This window comes from Callorhinchus milii, unplaced genomic scaffold, assembly GCF_018977255.1.
Source record: "Callorhinchus milii isolate IMCB2004 unplaced genomic scaffold, IMCB_Cmil_1.0 Scaffold7, whole genome shotgun sequence".
NCBI lineage: Eukaryota > Metazoa > Chordata > Chondrichthyes > Chimaeriformes > Callorhinchidae > Callorhinchus > Callorhinchus milii.
This window is the reverse complement of record NW_024704748.1, coordinates 12,627,434-12,648,794: the sequence shown is the minus strand read 5'-3', so window position 1 is coordinate 12,648,794 and position 21,361 is coordinate 12,627,434. Positions and strand designations below refer to the sequence as shown.

The window sequence follows — 21,361 nt, the reverse complement described above, 5'->3', positions numbered from 1 at the left end:
CATCTATAAGAGCAAGATGAGGAAGTTTCTCCCTGTGTGCTCACCAACAATCTCTCATGCAAAATTAGTCATTCACTTCATGGTTGTTTGCGGGACATTCTTGTGCGCAAACTGGCTGCCGTGTTTGCCAATGAGTTCAAAGTCATAAATTTTCCTTTGAAGCACTTTGAGATGTTTCCTTAGTGTGATAAGGTGCTGTATCAAATGCAAGGGTTATTATAATTCAAACATTCAAATACTTCAGGTGTCTATCATTTTAATTAACATGATAAATGACAAACTTTTACGATCCTTAAAAAGATGTAATGGTATCCTCCAACACTGTCTCAGCTGGGGAAAATGTTTTTTAAGCAAATGTTTGCTCAACAAAAATTAAAAATAAATTAATTTTGTCCTTTATGTTTGCCATTGGTGGCTTTAATCATGTTTGTTTGTTGTTATTTGAAATGAACAAACTTATCTGAATTTAAACATCTGTCTATAAATTCACAATCACTACATCTGAAAATAATTCCCGATAAAGCAATTCAACACATTGTAACATGATAGGTACAATATCAAATGTAAGGATTATTTATTAAACAAATCAAAAATTGTCTGCTAACCTTCCCCCCAAACAACAAATGCCCCAGTCCTCTGCAGTTCTAACAAAAGTTTCTCTTATATATTTTTCAACATTAGTGGTTTTAAATATAATTCATTAAAAAAACATGAACTCAAGGACATCTTATCTTTCAGAGAGTCAATCGTATATAAATTCAACAAGATAAAGGAATCTGTTGTGACTTGGAACTACAATACTTCTAATACTTCTTTCTACAATTAAAAGGTTATTGCTGTCTACCCACTTGATAGCAGTCACAAAATGAACATGAAGTTAACAATGGAACAAGAAGTCTTGTGTGAGTTCTATATCCCTTGGTGAATATATCTTTGTGTGAAGAGAGTGGAAATCGAGTTATGACAAACCAGGGAATTGTACTACTATGGAAATTGAGAGTTTTTTTTTACAAAACAGCCCCAGGCAGTGATTTTCGGGATCCTCCTTTCCCACCAATTAAAATCCACTTCTGTAGCTGGAGCAAGAAACAGTAAGTACCTGTGTACAAAGTAAAGAGGTTTCCACTGGCAGAGGTGGGTGAGGAATTTGTGTGTGATTGTTGATCATTCACTGAAGGTTTGCAGTTAATGAGCCAGCCCTCTGTGGCGGTGTTGGTAGTCTGGTTCCTGAGCCGGCAGGTCCATAGTATTCCAGGGCACTGCTGAAGACAGCACAGTCAGCCTGAATCATCGGCAGGACCTGGAAGGGCAGACCAGTTACTCAGGTCAGGGAGTCATCCCACTCAGGTCCTGTTAACCCTACAAGCCAAAGTCCTAGCTGGAGAAACAACGGGAAAGCTTGTGGGACAGCAATATCAATGGCAAGCTATGCGGTTTTAGCTGGTTAGACTCCAGCAGTACTCCAATACACACTCTGAGGTCCCCAAGCTTTGTTTCTTGCCAACCTGCGCCTAATACTTTCCAGCATTACTTAAGCAGTATGCATCTCCCTGGGAAGAGAGTGCACAATCCATTCCAACAATCTATCTCTGGGATTTCCATGTTTTGGTGGGATGCATGGAAATCTCAGCTTGGTTTCGATACTCTTAAGCATGATGATGGGTTTCCACATGTGTCAGACACCCAGCTGACCCAAAAAATTGTAAAGCTATCTAATGCAAAGATTATTATGTTCTTAATGTGTGTATGTAACAATCGTGATATTATTTTCTGAGGAACTTTGACTTGGAATCATCAGGATTTGGAATCACATTGTCTAAGCTGACACTCCAATGCAGTGCTAAGGGTGTGTTGCATTGTCAGAGGTGCTGTCCTTCAGATAAGATGTTAAACCAAGTTCCAATCTGCCTGTTCAAAGTGGACGTTAAAGATTCCCGTGGCATTATTTGAAAAAAGAGTTTCTCCCGGTGTCCAGGCCAACAATCCACCAAATAAAAAACTTGGTTAATCATCGCATGGCTATTTATGGGACAACCCACGAAAGACACAGTCAATTCACTTTACAGTATATCCTGTGAAGCGTTTTGAGACGTCTCAGTGACGTGATAAGGCGCTATGTCACCTGCAAGGATTATTATTGTTTGTCTGGAGAGAGAATAGGTTGCTTTTACATCTCTCACTAAAGCTATATGCTAAGTGCATGTAATTATAGTCAAGGTAACTCGGATGAGATTTTAAAGGGTCATCTTCCTGCTGGTACCAGCTGCAGTAGCTGGGAGGAACTAGACTTGTGGATGTTTGTTAGCCCCACAGCATAAGGCTGTCTTTAGAATCCTTAGTTCAAAAAGCAACAATATTTAAATCAGCAGTGGAAATAAGGAGATCATTGCTGGAAGCAATAACAATGTGAAAAGAGATAGAACACGAGAACACAAGAGATATAGATAGTCTGAAAGCTGTTGAACACAGATAAAGTTTAAGGAGCCCACGAGAGATAACAAAGGAAGACAGTAAGAGGGAGAAAGAGCCCAGGGAAGAATAGTTAAATGCAGAAAGAATTCATACAGACAGAAGAAAGGGAGAAATGAGGAAGTAATACTCAGAAAGAGAGGGACTGAAACAAATTCCTGCAAACCAAGGACTAAGATTGAAATTATCGCCAGGATACAGTGATGCAACATGTTCCAGTGCATTGTGGTACATTACTGTCGTGCATAGGTCTGGGTCTGGATTGACTACATGGGAGGTTTCTAATTCTCATCTGACCTGCCAGGGAAATGTAAACTGAAAGCAAGGCCCTTCGTCACAAAGAGGGAAAAATGCACATCGTACTAATAACCCTTGCATTTCATATAGCACCTATAACGATTAGTTAGCACCTATCAAAAAGTTTCGTAGGAAATTTCGGTTAATTGCCAGCAATGCAGCATTGCATTGGAGTGTCAGACTATAAACTCAAAGTCCCAACATGGGGCTTGAACCTACAGCCTTCTGACCCAGAGGCAAGAGTGCTACCAACTGAGCCAGGCTGACACCTAGTGTCCAGTTAGAGTGTAACAGTGACAACCCCCATGAGCAGGTTTCCTGACCACTTTCTCAGGAGAAGAATCCAAGATGAAAAATAGCATTTGCATTTTTATGGCGTGAGGCTTGGGTGACAAGAGTGTACAATACATTATCTACAGAATGAAGAGACAAGCTTTCTTTCACTCTCAGGGCACCTTATGGGAACCTGAAGAAGTAAGTAAAAATAAGTCAATGAGAATGTCGCAGAGGTTAAAGAGATGGCGAAGCATAAATAATAAATGGAGATGAAAGGAACAGAAATAATACTAGAGAGAGGAGAGCAAAGTGTTAAAGACAACAACAACTTCAAAGCGAACAAGACAAAAGGCAGATTTATGAGAATATTCGTTTTATTTCTAAAGAGTAAAAAATATTCAGCGCTTGGATATTTTGGGTACCAACATGGCAAATCTATTGTCACTGAATGTATTGCAAACCCTCAACTGTCCAGCACTTTAGGATGTTCTCTTGAAGTGAAAGGCACTATAGAAATACAATTAGTGATTGTTATTTTTATATAACATAGAAAATGTTAGGAATGTGAGATTCAAGTATTTTTTAATCAAAGGTAGTGAATATGAATTATCTTAAATGTTCTGTTATGCAATTAATAAATTATACTTTTACACAACCTGGGTTTTGGTCTATTTTAGTAATATGATGGATGAGGTTGTGCTGAAAAACAAATCATTTCAAACTAGAGAAGCTGCTAACTAACCAGGCTCAGTTTCATGGCATTTTGGCCAAGATTTACTCTGAATCCAAACAAGAAAATACAGAACACATTGGAGAGGATGATTTCTACAAGGTGAGGGTAAGTCCACAGCACAGAGTGAAAATGAGAGAGCAAATTTGACCAACATTTGGGATCAGTGACAGGAAATGAAATACAGAAACATGTACAAAGGAAGGATCCAGCCCACTGCATAATTCAGCTGATATAGAGGATAGTTCCTGTCTGTTATTCAGGTCCCCCAAATAACCCAATTTCCAGGATTGGGTTTTCAGCTCTCCCACTGAGGGCCTCATTACAAACCCTCACAATCAGGGAATACTGACCATTCTTTTCACCAAAGCATTCAAACACAGATCCACTGCAATAAATAAACAGGCGAATACAATTGAAAATGCACAGTATCCCAATATATTATATGCAACTTGCTTTACTGTTTCTGATATATATTGGAGATGTACTACAAATAAAACAGGTTTTCATTTTGCTTCTATTTAATCAATAGGTGGGTTTATAAGATCCTAATTTTTCATATTTTTCTATTGCTGCCCCCAGCCCAAACATGAATTGGCTGTTTTATTTTATGCAAGTCAAAAACACCACTGCAACAATCCAAACGAACTGTCCATTATTTAATTGAGAATGGTAATGTTGTGGTTATATTGCGGATGGATCTTCAGAAGGAATGTTGTTAAGGTGCTGAATTGGTAAACAAATCAAGGTGCATAGTATTAATGGAAATTCTGTCAGTGAGTAGATCCAGCCCACAGTATAGAACTATGTAATTCTGCGCTGTATGTATCTGTAAGTCCCACTGTAATTTTCACTTTTAAGTTTCACCCACAAAATATACAATCAATTCATTTCACAGTACAGTATATTCTGTAAAGCACTTTGAGACGACTCAACAATATGACAAGGCACTATATGAAATGCAAGAAACCACTGTAAGCCCCACTCTATGTATTTTTGAGCCCCACTATATGAATCTACCTCACTGTGTGTATCTGTAAGCCCCACTGTATGTATATAACTCCCCACTATATGTATATAGAAGTCTCAGTGTATGTATCTAGAAGTCTCACTATATGTGTTTGCACGTCCCACTGTGTGTATCTGCAACTCCCTACAATATGAATATTTGTAAGTCCCATTGTATGTACCTGCAAATTAGCATGTGAAGTGAATTGTAGCATGGCACTTAGGTATCCACTAACTCAAGAAAGCACATTGGTTACGGAAATACATGGATCCAAACTTCAATATTCAAACATGGGTAGTTTTAAGTCTCTTGGAGAAACTTTGCACGTACCTAATTCAAGAACCTCACATTTGTCCAGTATTTCACAGACCATACAGCGGCAAACAGAATAAAAATTTTAAAAATATCCTTGCATTTGATAATAATAATAAATAATAATAATCCTTGCATGTGATATAGAGCCTTATCACATCTTTGAGACATCTCAAAGCGTTTCACAGAATATACTGTAAGGTGAATTCATTGTATATTTTGTGGGGGCTATATTTTGATATAGCACCTTATCAGGTCTTCGAGATGTCTGAAAGTGCTTCATAGAATATAGTGTAAAGTGAATTGACTGTATATTTTGTGGGCGAAACATAGCAGCCAATTCCGCATAACGGTTTTTCATTGCTTGTGGGACATTGCTGTGTGCAAATTGGCTGCCGTGTTTACCAACAAATACACAGTCATTACATTTTGCAGTAAAATCCTGTGAAACACTTTTGATAACATGATAAAGTGCTATATCAAATACAAGGATTATTATGAAGGTATGTGGGAAGTAGGCAGGCATTCTGGTCTATACCTGTTAAACATTCTCAGACACACACTCACACGAGTGTCAGAAATATGAAGAGGATAACGCTGAGATGGCTGGCAAACACAAACCTTTCAATTAGAAATGACTGTGCGAACTGGATGGGTGAGTGAAAAGGTAGACTATGGGCCCACGGCTTTACCTGACTTAACTTTATGCTGTTTCATGAACTCTCCTGAGACAGCTATGAGCTGTATAGATTTTGCTGTTACTTACTGACTCACCGACGTTTGTTTTTTATTTGTTTGCCTAGCTACAGCATTGACTTGATTCTTTGTCAGTGCTGGGAACACATCTCGACATGGCAATCACCTAAGTATCTCTAATTTTCAGTGTCTCAGCAGCTTTGGTGGTGGGGGTGGAGTGGGGGGAACCTGCTCATTTTAACCTGTTCTACTCTGCAGCTACTCCAGGGAAGTTGGAAAATCGAAGGGATTAGTCAAAACATCTAGATCCTATCTACATCCTAGTAGCCAGATGGCTAGTGTGATGTCTGTTGAGGATTAAGATCATGCCAATTGTTTGTCTCCAGCAAAGGCTTGTGCACGGTACATGGGAAAGCTTAAAAGGGTATAAAACAAAATGTAAATTATATGCAGCATAGCTCACCACCAAGAGCAATGATGTTATTGGTTATTGTATAATTTTTTCCCCCAAATTTTTCTCTTCAAAGAGGTTATTATGTGTTACCTTGCCCAAGTGGTTATTACTGGTGTGTGAGTCCTAACAGTGAGTCTGGAATGCCTATTCAATCATGGAGGAGCCTCAGAGCCAAGCCCGAAAGAGAAATATAAAACTGCAAAACAAGGATAGAAACCGAGAATCAGGTGAGTAATATACCAAGGGGAATGACTTCATTTCTTGTACCATGTTTCTCTTTAAAAACAGTCAATTTTACAAAGAGCTATGGTTAAACAGATTCACTTTGTAAAAGTTTCATTCTAATTAAGGTCTGCGGTGTATTGACGTTTTCAGCACAATAAGATCAGACCTTTTATACTAATCCTGATGAACGCTTGACATTTGGGCAGTGCCTTATAGATCATTGTCCTGCTTACACTGCAAGGGATAGTCTGGATAGTTTTGGTATTAAATCCACTTACCATGTATCTCCCTTTGAGGTCTGAGATCAAGGAAAAGGCTTTTAAAAGGTTCTTTATGCTATAATGTTTATCTTCATTTTTCCTTGTGGAGGACAAGGTTCGATTTGGATACAATAAATTGATAGGAATACTTCATTTTTAATGTTTGTGTTCAACTGCAACATTAAATTTATCAGATAATGCCTCAACATTATCTGGGGTCGGGGTGGCTCTGTTTCCATTAATCATTAATACTTCACTGCCAAATCTTCTTTAGAGGCCCAAAGAGACAAATGCCTAAGGAACTGTGAAGTTTACAACCAATTTTCCATACATATGTATAAAAAAATTGAGAAAATGTTTGTTTTATTCCAATATCAGATCCAGCTACAGCTGCATTCAGTCTAAGCCTTACAATACCTAATTTGCACTTTGCTAGATTAATGTGCAGATGAATCACTAACAGATCACAGTCTGAAAAGGTGAAAATTAACGTAAACCAAAGTTATACTCAAATTCGATTTGCCTTGATTATTCTACAGTTAGTAGAACAGAATTAAGCAGAAATTAACGTGCAAAATAATTACTTAATGGTTTTGTTACATTACATTTTAACTAAGTTGAGACTATAGTTATACCTGCAGGTTTAATATTCACCAATGAATTTTAGCTAGTTAAGGGCACAAAATCCCATGAAATCGACACAGATATATTACAATGGAACATCATTCTTGAATTGCATTTTTGGAGTAAGGTTTTGAAACCACACAAATGACAGTGTTTCAATTTTTCCTTCTCTTGAGGAGAAGACTTTTCATTGTCCACACGCCTCCATTGAGTTCTGGATTGGCCCTTGGATCATCTGGTGGATAATACACTGGGATTGCAGTTTTATTACACTGAGAGAGTTTCTTTTACAATTCTCTCACTATTTTGAGGAATCGGCTGGAAAGATTATATTGTTCTAAAAGATCTGAAGACACATTGAAAAGCCATAAGGCTTTTTTTTTATATGAATTCCACCACTTTCCTGGGTTTCCAGAAATGTTTGGTAAATTCTGTCACAGTCACTGTCCCTGGGTCTCCTGTTAAAAGTTTCCAGCTTCTTACTCTAATCGGAGTCTGGATTCCAGTGTCCCGGAGACAAATCCTTCCCTTTTCAAGCCCCGGGGGAAGTTTTTTGATAATAGATTAATAATAAAAATTATTTATTTTATGGACGAGAGCTTGCCTTGCCTTGACCAATGGCATCCCACATGTTGTAGCCATCAAGTTGGCTCCAGAGAGCCCTTAGCCAGTGATACCAGGGTAAGGCACCAATCAGTTGTGTATCAGAGCTTGGCTGATTTTCCTTTGTGTTTGAATGTGGACAAAGCTCAAACCTCTAATTCCACATTCCCAATATGCGCCCTTTCTTCTCCTGAAGGGTCAGTTACTGCTGTTGTTAAAGGGCTACCCACATTATCGGAGGAGTAGATCAACACAGTGTTGTAACAACCACGTGTCCGCAGAGCTGCAATTATATCCTTTACAGCATCATCCAAGCAGGTTACCATGGCTGCATATTTCCTCCTAGCGAGGTTGCTTAGTGAGTTGTATTTACTGATACATTCTTTAGGCATCTGAAGTGGGGTGTGAACAGCTTGAAAAGCCAGATAGATAAATATAGATTCTTTGGGATCATGGTTCGCTATTATCTGCCTGATTCTTTGGGTGTAGATGGAAGTGGAGTAGTTTCGACTGTCACTCCCAGGCCACCTTCTTTCAATCGTGAAGATCAAAACTGCAAACCTCCAATCCATTACAGTTGTGATATGTATAGTGATCCCAGTCAGGGAGCCGAAGAAAGAATTGATTTCCTTAGAAGATACGAAGACATTCTTTTTGGTGGAAGCCCAGGTGCCACATGTGAGTGCTGTAAGCAGCTTACAGCAGTTTCTGTGGAAGAGTGGCACAGACAGCCTAATGAACTGACGTGAGCCAATAATGGAGTTTTGAACTCTTGTATGAACCTGATAGCTGCAGACAGAACATACATAGGCTCAGACCAGTATATGACATGAACGTACCTGTGCAACCCTTCTCTTTATTTAATCCTCTCCAATTTTTTCTTTTCCTCTCCTGAGATCTGCTGGCCCCAGGCCCCAGGCCTGATCCACTTGACTAGTCTTAAAGTCTTTTTTATGCACAGTGAGTGTGACATCGCAGCTGAGCTCAAATCAGTTCTCACTTGTAATGAATGACCTCTTACTTTCCAGTAGGAGTGATGCAATTGTGGTCAAGAGCAGGAAACCGATCTGGTTCCCCTCGCCTCCACCCCCACTCCTTGTCCAGGGGTGCTGAAGATATTTGTACTTTTCCCATTACCACCTCCCCATTTTTCCCCTCTAAATTTCTCCCCTTTCCTCCAAGGCATTTTCCTCTCACTGGGGTGAACTTCAATGTGTGCTGGCCCCCCCCGCAAATGGCCAATACTTGCATGACTTATTAGCAAGCCATTTGATGATGGAGGTATGAGAGTTGTACAAAATTCTGCCCTTACTCAATGTATGCACATGAGGACCTTCCAGCAGTCATCTCTGGAGAGCAAATAAGAGCGTGAATCTTGATTGTTTTTTCCCTTCTTAACTCGGAGTTCATTTTACAGTCTCACTTATTGCTGGTTAATTGTCTACTTATCTAAGATCAACTAACTCGGTGCAAAGCAAGGTTTGGAAATGACCTTTGATGCATAGAGGGGTATTTTTATTTACTGGGCCATCAGTGGATCTGAGTACTTGTCTAGAATAATAGTAATAATAACCTTTACATTTGGTACAACGTCATTCACATTGGGAGGATGTCTCAAAGCGCTTCACAGGATTTACTGCAAAGTGTGGTGACCATGTATTTTATAGGCAAAAATGCGGCAGCTAATTTGTGCATAGCAATGTCTCACAAATTGCCATGAAGTGAATGAATAATTTTATTTGGGGATAAGAATTTCCTTGAATGAATGTGTTTACCATACAAATATAAATTTCTCCAAGCATAATACATTACACCTGCAAGATTTAGGTGCCTAGCCAATAATAAGTGCACATGTTTAAAATAGCAGACACATGGAAATTGACCCACAGCCTATGAGTTCAGGATATCAAATAAATGTGACGCTGAATTGCTCATAGGGATTGTTTGAACATCAGGATTAGGCTGGAGTTGCAGAACTCACTAGTATGTAATTTATACAGAATATATGAATGGATGTATTTTGATAACTTTCTACTAATTCTGTAGTTCTTACTGTTTCTGAGAACCCTACAGAATAACATTGACAATGGATTCCATTAGGATGTCGTTCTTGTCAGTCTTTTGCAAAACAATTTCTCATTAATTCCAAGAAGTTATACTAGTACTATATATAAAAACCTATTCAGGGAATAAGTAATGCTTTTAATTAAATTACAAAGTAGTAATTGAATAGATAGGTTCAGGGACCATCATAAATCTTGATGGTGAATCCAGAGCAGTGCCACAAGAAAATAGGCTATTATCTGTTTTAAGATCCGAGAAGGTATATTGAATCATGGACAGAACCCTACATTTAATATTTTACTGGCAATAATCCAGTGGTGGAGATTTTTTTGTAAGATAGTTCACTGACTAACACCTTAAAATGCTGGAATCATCAAATGTAAAGTATCATTGCTGAGTAGTCCAGTGATCCATCTACTTTGTTGAGCTCTCAATTGCATCTATGTTGCTGGGGGTGGAAGCTATGTGGAGCTCAATACACAATGGCATTCAGCTGCATGTCCTCTTCTGGAGGGGGGTAGGAGAGAGGAGGAAGAGACTGAATCAAATATATTCATGTTTTATAACATCTACTTATTAAACATAAATAATACTCTACGATAGTGGTTTATTCTCAATGATTTATTGGTGTGTCTTTCTCATCGTATGGCTCTCTCGCCTGCCTCTCTTTTTCTTCAGGTCTGTCCATCACTCATTCTCACACTTCTATTTAGCTTTCCAGACACTCCATTTCTAATGCATTTTTACAGAACAGGCTGTTGTGATAGAGTAATCCACTTATCCTGTAGATTATACTGTGTGCAGCAAAGACAGTCTCAACCATATGGCTTTATACTGACTGAGGAGGATACCATGCGTTGAATGAAAAATGTAAGCACTGATTCCCTGACTAGTTGAATTATAAATAAAACTTGACTATATTTTTAACATTTCTTAATTCTACAGATTCAGAACAATTATGTGTTTTGAATCACAAAGTTGAATGAAATACCCCAGTATCTATAATTTCTCACTTATTGGGAAGAGTGTTGTAAGTACTTCTAACTGGTGAAACAATTAATCTACTTGCATTAACAGCTTTATTAAAAGGTGATGTTTTAAAGCCTCCAACATTATTCGTATTCACAGAGGAGACTTTTTTTTAATTAGGAGCTCTCATACAAATCAGTGATTAGACAGTACAGTGTCTCTGTATGAATGGTTACACTGTTATTCAACTTGAGCACTGAAGAGGAAATAACCTATGTGATTTGTTTAGTATTATAAAGTCATATATTGGGAGGGAGGGGTGTCTTTAAATAAATAGAGGAGGAGTAAGTGAAACTCTAGTTTTGTCTTACCTACACGGCCCAGAAAGACCATTTGTTTCTTTTCTAGTGTAAAATGAGATCAGATTTCATGATCTTATTCATCAAACACTGGACCAACAGGTTTGCCATGTTAACCACAGCAACTCTAAAGCTATGTGTGTAAGCGTCTTCTGATTGTAACAATCATTATAGATAGTTATAGATAGTTAACATTGTTTTGCACTTTCTGAAGTGTGGTCCTTACCCTGTGGTCTGCACTGGGGGGGAATGGTTACATTAAAAAGGCCAAATGTGGTTGGTGGTAAGCTATTATAACATACATTATATTGGTCCCATAATTTACCAGCATCTAACCAATTGAAGATTAACCCTGAAGCAGAGACTTCACGATTGTTAATCCCCTTTTGTCATCGTGGAATGCACTGACAGCGGGAAGTGGAATCGAGAGGTTCTGTAGGTAATAAAATAGATTACAAGAAGGCACCAGTCAGTGATTAACAAAGTCCGGAACACTCCAAAAACATATTCTAGTTCTTACACAAATCTGCTTCATAGACTACAGTGTCATTTTTGCCCAGTTTAAAGTGATGTACTGTATAAACAGAGCATAAAACTAAGCGTTTAGATAACAATTTCACTAGTGTTTCTCTCTAGTTGTTTACAATGCCATCACTGTGCTCCAGTCTCCCAACTATTCATTATTCATTATCTTAAAACATTCTCCTTCCAGTAGTTTGTTAGAATTAATGAGGTCTCTACCCAACACTTTAACAATTCCATGCGGTTTAACCTGTGCTGATTCTCCCTTGGCGGCTGCTGTATATACTGTGTGAGTTTTGAAAACTTTGAATAGAACGTTTCTAAACAATGGAAAAACATTCAATGGAAGTTTCAGTTTGGCGTTACAATGCTCAGCAGATATATTTTACCAAATAGTGAATCAGACATTGAAAGGCACAATTCAGGATACATAGTGATAATAATAGGATACATAGTAATACATTTTCAACAAACTTTTTAGATATTTATTATTATTATTGCTTTATTATCTAAACCATAACACTTACCAGTCAGTCATCAAATGACTTCTTGACAAAGTGCAAGTAGGCTGAATGCAATATTTCTTCCGTTTAACTCTTTGGGTAGTCAGTCTGTCCAAAGTTGGGGTTGGGTTTGAGAATCATTGTAACCTTCGACCAGGATGAAGATGATGTGAGGCTCATTTCCATCCTCTTCTAAAGATAGTAGTACAAAGATTATTCTTTAAATAATTTTATTTTTCCAGAGTTTTGAACCGATTTTTTTAAAAAAAGTAAAACAATAAGGAACAAACTCCTAATTTGTACTGCATCAGTACCCTGGCTAAATTATCAAGAGCATTGTGAAAATAGTCCCACAATTTCTGCTCAATTTTCAAACACTAGGTCTGATCATTCATTTCATGGCTGTTTGTGGGACATTGCTTTGCACAAATTGGTTACCATGTTTTGCCCCAAATAAACAATCGTTCCACTTCACAGTAAATCTTGTGAAAGTCTTTGGGATGTCTTCCCGACATGAAAGGCGCTATATCATATGCAAGGAATATTATTATTATCCCATTGTAAGGACTTTCATGCTACCCATCTTCAGTACGTCCATGCTGTCCCATTGTAAGTACAACCTTTCTAACCTGCTGCTTGTAAAGCCAGGATAACATCTGTCTGCTCTAATGCTAGCTCCAACTTTCATATCATAAAGTATCTAGATATTACTGCTACTCTATACAATGATATTTATTTAGCTAACTCTTGGAAAAAATATGGCAAGTGACCAAATAAAATAATTGTGAACATGTTGTTTTTGGCCAGACATCGGGGCGGGAATAGCTCGAGGACACACAGATGGTTCAATGTTATGGCAGTGAGCAATGGGTTTGGAAAGAGTATCAAGCTGAGAAAAGAAAACAAAACTCTGCAGTAGTTATACACTTTACTGTTATACACTGGAAGCATCCACCTTTATAGCACACAAGTTAATATCTAAAAAAACCCTGCCCTCTTCCACTTACTGTGCACATTTCTGACTCAATATTTTCCCACTTCATAACCTGAGACATTTGCTTCTATTTCAAGCAAAAAAAAAGACTAGAAAATGGTTATCTTTTATCCTTATCCCAATCCACCCACATACATGAGTACTATGACTGGATAGAAATGTGTGTGTTAGGAATAAATGTAGACAGTTCAAATGTTCCTCTCAACTATCAATGATTCTTTGATATATTCTTTGTGCAAAATGGTTAGCCTTCAAGCTCTGGACATGTGCCCTGTAAATTCCATACAATCACGTAGCAAGTCTGTGAACATGAACAACAAGTGTAGGTAAGGGTTGTAGGTAAACCAATGTTCGCCTGCAAGCAGATGACCTTGGAGCACCAATTTGAAGAGTCTGAGTGTCTCATCTCTGAGTGTGCCTCTCTCCTTGTGTAGAAGTGCCTCACTCCCACTCATTAGCTCCTCTGATGACTTGGCTGAGACGGGGACTTACCATTTGGAGCAAAATGTGCTGTCAATTATTTTTCCACTAAATTTAAATAATCTTTCAACGGTAGTGCTGAGGGCACCGCTGATAATCTAGTGGTTAACATCACCACCTGTTCCAGTACTAAGCCTTGCAGACCAGCAGAAGCTTGAGGATTTCAGGTCTGTGCTGAATTAACAGATCTTAGCTGGGCAGCAGCTGAGATGCTAAAATTAGGCCTCAAATGCCTTGGGGTTTGGGAGGCTAGTTTCCTGCAAATAATCGCTATCCAGCAAGCCCTGCTGAGAAGAATGCATGGGTGTGTGTGCGTGAGTGTTTGCGTGTGGAATCTGAGTGGGGTTAGGATTGAGCTCTAGGCTCACACACTTGGACTAGATAATGGTTGATACATAGAACCATATCCCCAACAAGGTGTTAACGCCTTCAGAAGGACACAGGATGGGAGGAAACTGGTGGACAAAAATACTCAAAGTTAAAAGAGAGTTAGAATAAATTGCATTTCTTTGATTTTTACTTCACGACACATAGGATTCACAGACAGGAATGTGGGTGCTGTGATTTTGGGAGGATGTGAATTTAAGCTGTGCAAGTTTGGTGCAGGGAAAGGGTTAGCTGAACATTATTTTCTAGGCTGGTTGTGGTTAGGAGAGGCGGAGGAGTAAGAGGAGGTGGAGAAGGAGGGCGGCTTGCTGGCATTTGCCAAGATGATGTACACAATAATCTGTTAATAACTTGCTCTAGATCTGTCATGTTCCATCAGAGTTTTATTATAAATTGTGTGCTTTCTTCCAGATCAAATTATTCCTGCAAGTTTGCTCTGTGTTTCTTTAAAGCATTCCATATGAGGTTTCTTTAATATGTTAATGAAACATTTTACCCAGTGGCATTAATAAAGGTGCAGGTACTAGAGCTAACTGAATAGATATTAGTATTTTGTAGATAAATGGTTGTATTCAGACCAGGGGCTTGAATTTCTTTTACAATTAAATATTGCTTTTGCTTGAATTCTCCCCTCCCCAATTTCTCCCTTTCTCCCCTGAAGGCATTGGCTTACAATGGTATGCAATTCCACAGGTATCGGCTGTCTTCCGTGTGAGTGGAGGCATTAAGCAGAGCTAGGAAGCACTGGCAATATGCAGAGCAGTGGGTAGATGGATTAAGCTGTGAGCAGAGGTAGCGAGTAATGGCAGTGGCAGTGAGCACTGTCAGTGTTCAGAGACAGTGAGTAGTGAGCAGAGACAATCAGTGGTAAGCAAGGTCAGAAAACAGAGACAGTGAGCAGAGGCACTGAGCAGAGCTAAATTAAGACTCAGCCACTGACGGTGGCACAAAAATGTGGAGAAAGTGTCAGCATTTCTGAGTTAGTTAGATGGAGGGATGAGCACAGGAGTGGGGTTGGGAGAAAATCAGAAAGATTGAAAGAAATCCTCAAGCAGAGAAGAGGCTCCCAGTAAGTTAAGAGTGAGAATGTAGGAGGGATATTGGGGGATGCTGAGAGATTCAGGATTCACTTGGTCTTTTCTCGATATACATAGTCAGCTTTGAAATCATACACAGTCATTACACTTTACGGTATATCCTGCAAATCACTTTGAGATGTCCCCCTGACATGAAAGCTGCTGTATCAAATCTGAGGATTGTAAGATTACTATTCAGTGCTGGTGTTCCTTGTGTTCCTTATTGCAAACTGGGAGCTTTCTTTTCCCCCAAAGTTAAATAAAATAATATTTTTCATATACAATTGCTTATATTACAAGCTTTCAAATTCATCTTATCCTTTGAGAGTAACCAAAAGTAAAAGGACATAAATAGTCTGCTACAGAGACAAAAAAAACTCTTTGCAAAGCCCCATTTCAGATTTCTGTCAAAATATTTCAATCTCCGGTGTATGATGCTTTGGATTACAATCACATGTATTTCACAGTCACAAGCTGGGATGCTATTTTAATTGTTCGGTGCTTATATTAGATTCAGCCATCCAACAGTCATTGTTCAGAAGCACATTGATTGAGTCAACAAAGCAAGCACATGTCCCACATACACTATATATATAGCATCAGGATTTATGCTAATAAAGTCTTGCTGCAGTGTGCAGCTTTTTTTTTGCACAATGCATGAAAACATAGACATTTTGAGCTCCTGCTACATCCTTTGACGTTGATTGCTTTGCTGTGTTGGTCAGTTTGGTACAATGTAAATGATGCCACCTAGTGGAGAAAGTGTCAGTAATTCTATGTCATTGCTCTGTGAGTTATTATAACAAGCAGGATGTGGGCAGGAGTGTGTCAAATGGATCCTCGCCTTCAGTCCGCATCTACCTGTAATGATATCTTCCAATGGAGGAAAGGATGGTGCTTGTTTAAAGCTTGTCTCATTTTGTATTCGGAGCTCTCGGTTTCTTATTCACGTTACACTGGGAACAAATACTATTTTAATAATAATATTCCTTCCATCTTGATATAGCTCCTTATCACGTCGTCAAGACGCCTCAAAGCGCTTCGCAGGATACACTGTAAAATGTGGTGACTGTGTGTTTTGTTTGAAAATTTGGCATTTTCCCGCAAACCCTCTCCCCCAATATTGTGTTTGTTCCTCTATTTTCATCCCTTTCTCTGCTGCAAGGATTGGGAGGCTGCTCCTGGGCACATAGGGGTTTAGGCGGGTGTTAAAAAAAGAAGCTGTAAGAAAGATAATTCTAGCCTAACAGCCTGGCTCGTAGACCTTTAAGTAGGTGAGACCTACTTTTATAGTGCGGCCAATCACTGTGCACCATTGTTTCTAAAACTTGTAAGAATTTTTTTTTGTCAGTGTGAGATATCAGCAGGCAATATTTTTCATTCATGTAATTCTATGTCATTTCTCTCTTCAACCATTGGAAGCTGAGCGTTCTGCCACCATGCTGAATCGTGCAGCTCAGTGGTTAGAGCACTCGCCTTGCAAGTGAGAGACCTGGGTTTGATTCCCAGCAGCGCGAAATGTTGGGCAAGTTTCCTTATCTCCACAGGCCTCTGTTTACCTAACAGTAAGTAGGAACCCTGTTGTTTGGCGATTGGCAAATCGCTTTTCCGGGGGTAATAATTCCTTCAAAAAAAAAAATTGGTCACTTCAATCCACGACTGTTTGTGGGACACTACTGTGCACATTTCGCCCACAAAATATACAGTTGATTCACTTTACAGAATATCCTGTGAAGCGCTTTGAGACAGCTCGAAGACATGATAAGACGCTATATCAAATGCAAGGATTATTATTATGCCGCTAAAAGTTTTCTTCAAAACCTCTTTGCCTTGCTACCTCAACCTTGTTTTCAAAAATCAATCAAATGTAATACCTTGTTGACAGTATCTAAATTCCCAAATCTGTGCTAATCACTTGGAAAGTTCTTTTACATAAAAGGCACAATGTATATCAAGTTGTTGTTGACATTCTTGTTGGATAAACTGGTTCCAGAGGTTAACAAATATGCAGAACCGTAACTTACACTATCGATGAACAGCAAAATATGGCTCTCAAGTTGCTTTCAAATCTGCTCAAAAATGCTCATCATCATTCGCTTCCTCTTATGTTATGTAATCTGAAATTAAGAGCATCCTCAGGAGAAAAGACTAATAGTTTGAGAATCCATGAATAGTGTACGGTTATGCTGCATTTCGCCCACAAATATACACTCAATTCACTTTACAGCATATTCTGTGAAGCTTTTGAGACGTCCAGAAGACATGAAAAGCGCTAAATCAAATGCAAGAATTATTATTTATTATTAATATTATACAAATCAAATAATCATTTCCAGATATTGATTTTTAGAAGCATTGTGTAATATTTCCATTTGCAGGTTTACAGACATATTCATATTCCAGACACAATCATATTCCAGGCTTCAGTTCTGGGGGGAAAAAAACTTCCTTTAATACTCAGCAGTAACATTGCAATTGGCTTGAGTTCAGTGAGCGGAAAGCCAACAATATATTCATCTATGTGTTTGAGAGGGTACAATGCACACATGAGGGAGAAGGGAATAAAGACATAATAGAGTGGAGTGGGAAGTTTGTGCGAAGGATAACCACTGGCACGGAATATTTGAACCAAATAACATGTTTCCTTCTTTCTAAGTAACTAATTAATGCAATAAGAAGATTTGTTCAAAAGTCTGCTTACACTTGCAGGAAACATTTAAACTGTTTTCAGTCGCTGAGGTGAGTTGCAGAAGGTTCTTCTTAAAAGAGCAAAGCCCATCTCCCTGGTGGCTCAGCAGGTTAATCCAGTAGCTGGTTCCTCTTCCCCTCCGTCTGCAACTTTTGCCTACAAATACAGACTCAATAGTCGCTTCACAGTACAGCTTTTGCTTTGAGACATTTTGACGACGTGATAAGGCACTAAATGCAAGGATTATTATTAATACAGTCTGTTTTAAAATGTTGCATTTTCGCCCCCAATGTTGTTTGAAAGACATTGTAGAGCATACAGAGTTTACAACAAAACTTGGTGGGAATTTCAGATGACTTGTAATGAGCTGCAAGGTGGTGGAGGCTGCTGAAACAATATATTTGGCTGCCACACATTGCAGACTACCACAGAACTATTTTGAAAGATCAAAGAGAAAAAGAAACAAACAATACGCAGAAAGAAACAAAAAGAGTCAAATTTGACAAAATTCGAACCATCGAGCAGATCCGAACTAAAACTAAACTAAATCCGAACTAAAAATCCGAACTTTCAGAAAACCATATTTCAGGTCATATATGCATCAGGGCACGAAATGTAAAGTAGAGAGACAGTTTAATATCACATTTGGCTGGTTCTGTCTATTACACAAGGCACCACAGAATAGTTACACAAATAACATTTCTGTGAAGGTACAGTATCATACCAGTAAAGCAGATTATCCTCTTATGGAATGTCTTAAAATGTCAGATAGATGGGAGGTATCTAATTATTAAAGTAACAAACCAAACATTCACACTCATTGCACTCACCTTTTGATGTTGCAAACACCTGCAGGCAAAACCAGCACCATCCAAAGTAGGCGGAAGCAGGAGGTGGAGAAAAAGTCCAGGCTTAGTGTAAATGATAAACATTTGCAGTCCCTTGTTATGGAATATAGATAAACTGTGCATAAGATTTTTTTTATTAGGAGTCCATAGATTCGCTCAAGGAAAAGCAGCACTACTGCTGGGTAACAGATTTAAACATTGAAAAGTATTACTGGGCTAGATACTACAGATTTGTAGATGAAGTGGTTTTAGAGTTTCTACTTGCTTATCCTGTACACTTTCAACTGGTCTGTTGTAATAATAATAAAATGAGCACTGTGCTCATTTTAGAAGCACTGAACTAAAGTGTAAAGTGAATACGCAAAGGAAAGGAAAGATTAAACCTGTTAGCATTTAATTTATTCTTTTCTCCTGAGTTTTTCTACTCCTCTCCCAAGAGGATCATACATGTGACCTACACAAGTGCTCTTATTTGTGAGACAGTCAGATACCACTGCAATATTGACAATTATGCTACTTTACGTGTCATGTATGCTAAAATGACAGGAAATACAATAAACTTCCCTCCGCCCACATAGGTTGAGTCACTGCATTACTCCATTAGCAAATTCAGAATATAACTCAGCAACACAGATAACTGGTAGATTCAAGAGGGAAACAGTGCTAGGAACCAATTTGTGAAAAAAATTGTAACATAATACATGTAGTCTTTAGAACAATAGCTTAATCTTCCCACCAGAAACCTTCCCCCTGAAGTATTAGAGTCACGCAGCTGGCATCTACATCAAAAGCAATGACAGCAACATTATTAGTAACCAGAGCATGAAAAAGATAACATTCCCAACGAAAATAGGTATTGGTCCAATTTGAAGTACCGTTGGATACATGATTTCACAAAGCATGAACCTAAAATGTTAATCTATCAAATAATCTCACGGAAACAAAAGAAATGTCATCCTTATCCTTTTGAGCTCCAGTCACAAATTGATGGGACCAAATAAGGTCCATAACTAAATAATAATAATAATAATCCTTGCATTTGATATAGCGCTTTTAACATCTTCTAGATGTCTCAAAGCGCTTCACAGAATATACTCTAAAGTGAATTGACTGTCTATTTGTGGGCGAAACATGGTAGCCAATCGCAGACAGTAGTGACCCACAAACAGTCATGGTTTGAAGTGGCTAATTTTATTATTGTTTTTTTTCTTGAGGGATTATTATCTGGCATGTGGAGTAAGGAAACTTGCCCAAGGTTTCACCCTGCCAGGAATCAAACTCAGGTCTCTCGCTTGCGAGGCGAGTGCTCTAACCACTGAGCTGCAGGACTCCATAACATCACCTTAATGTATGTTGCATTTTACAGCCAGAATGCTACATTGCTCAAAAATGTTTTTTTTCCTCAAAGTTACATCATATGTGTTCTATAAATAGAATTCATGTCAGAGACTGACAACTGCTGTGATGAATTAGACAGCATAAATTAGGCAGGTGATGGTTTACTTTCTGTGGACCATTAGATTCTAATGTGTATCATTTATAAATATTAGTTCTTGGGTGAACTATATTTTATAATAATAATAATCCTTGCATTTGATATAGCGCTATTCACATCTTCTAGACGTCTCAAAGCGCTTCACAGAATATACTGTAAAGTCATTTGACTGTGTAGCAGCCAATTGCACACAGCAGTGTCCCACAAACTGTCATGGATTGAGTGACCAAATTATTATTAGTGTGACCTCAGGAGCAGTGTGATAACACTACTTTGATACCACTTTTTTGTGACATTATTTTCAGTCATCCCAAGGGATCAGCTCCATTACCAGGTGGCACTAATGTTGTTCTTCTGCAGTCACACAGAAGCCCACAGTTAAGCTGGCCCTCCAGCACATTGCTGGGGAAGCACTGCAATGTCAGAGATGTCGTCCTTTAGTTGAGATGTTAATAATAATTCTTGCATTTGATACAGCATCTTAACATATCTTCGAGATGTCTCAAAGCACTTTGTAGATTATACTGTAAAGTGAGTTGACTGTATATTTTTGTGGGCGAAACGCAACAGCCAATTGCGCACAGTAGTGTCCCACAAACATTCATACATTGAGTGACCATATTTTTTTAAAAAGAACAGATTATTACCCTCAGAAAAGTGATCTGCCAATCAACTAACAACCGGGTTCCTACTTACTGCTAGGTAAACAGAGATGTGTGGAGTAAGGAAACTTGCCCAATGTTTTGTCCTTCCTGGGAATTGAACCCAGGTCTTCTCGTTTGCGAAGCAACTGCTCTAACCACTGAGCTACAGAACTCCACAAACGGAGGTCTTGTTCAATTAAAAAAAGAGAAGCAGTTTCTCCCAGTGTCCTGCCAATAATCCTCCAGATAAAATCAGGGATTCACTTCAAGGTGGTTGTGGGACATTGCCATGCACAATTTGGTTATCGCCTACAATGCAGACAGCAACGACCCACAAACATCCATGACATGAATGAACAGTTTTATTTTGGAAATT

General features: G+C 38.6%; 1 protein-coding gene across 1 annotated transcript; it reads right to left on the bottom strand.

Moving 5' to 3' along the window:
- Positions 1-7,507: 7,507 nt before the first annotated feature.
- si:dkey-174i8.1 (arylsulfatase I) lies at positions 7,508-12,500 on the bottom strand (the record flags this gene model as incomplete). The annotated part of the gene is given in 9 exon segments (XM_042336829.1): positions 7,508-7,777; positions 7,779-7,944; positions 7,946-7,996; positions 7,998-8,051; positions 8,053-8,179; positions 8,182-8,473; positions 8,475-8,680; positions 8,683-8,744; positions 12,397-12,500. Coding segments are annotated over 9 exon segments (1,332 nt in total), but the record flags the coding sequence as incomplete, so codon positions are not given.
- Between the last annotated feature and the right edge of the window lie 8,861 nt (positions 12,501-21,361).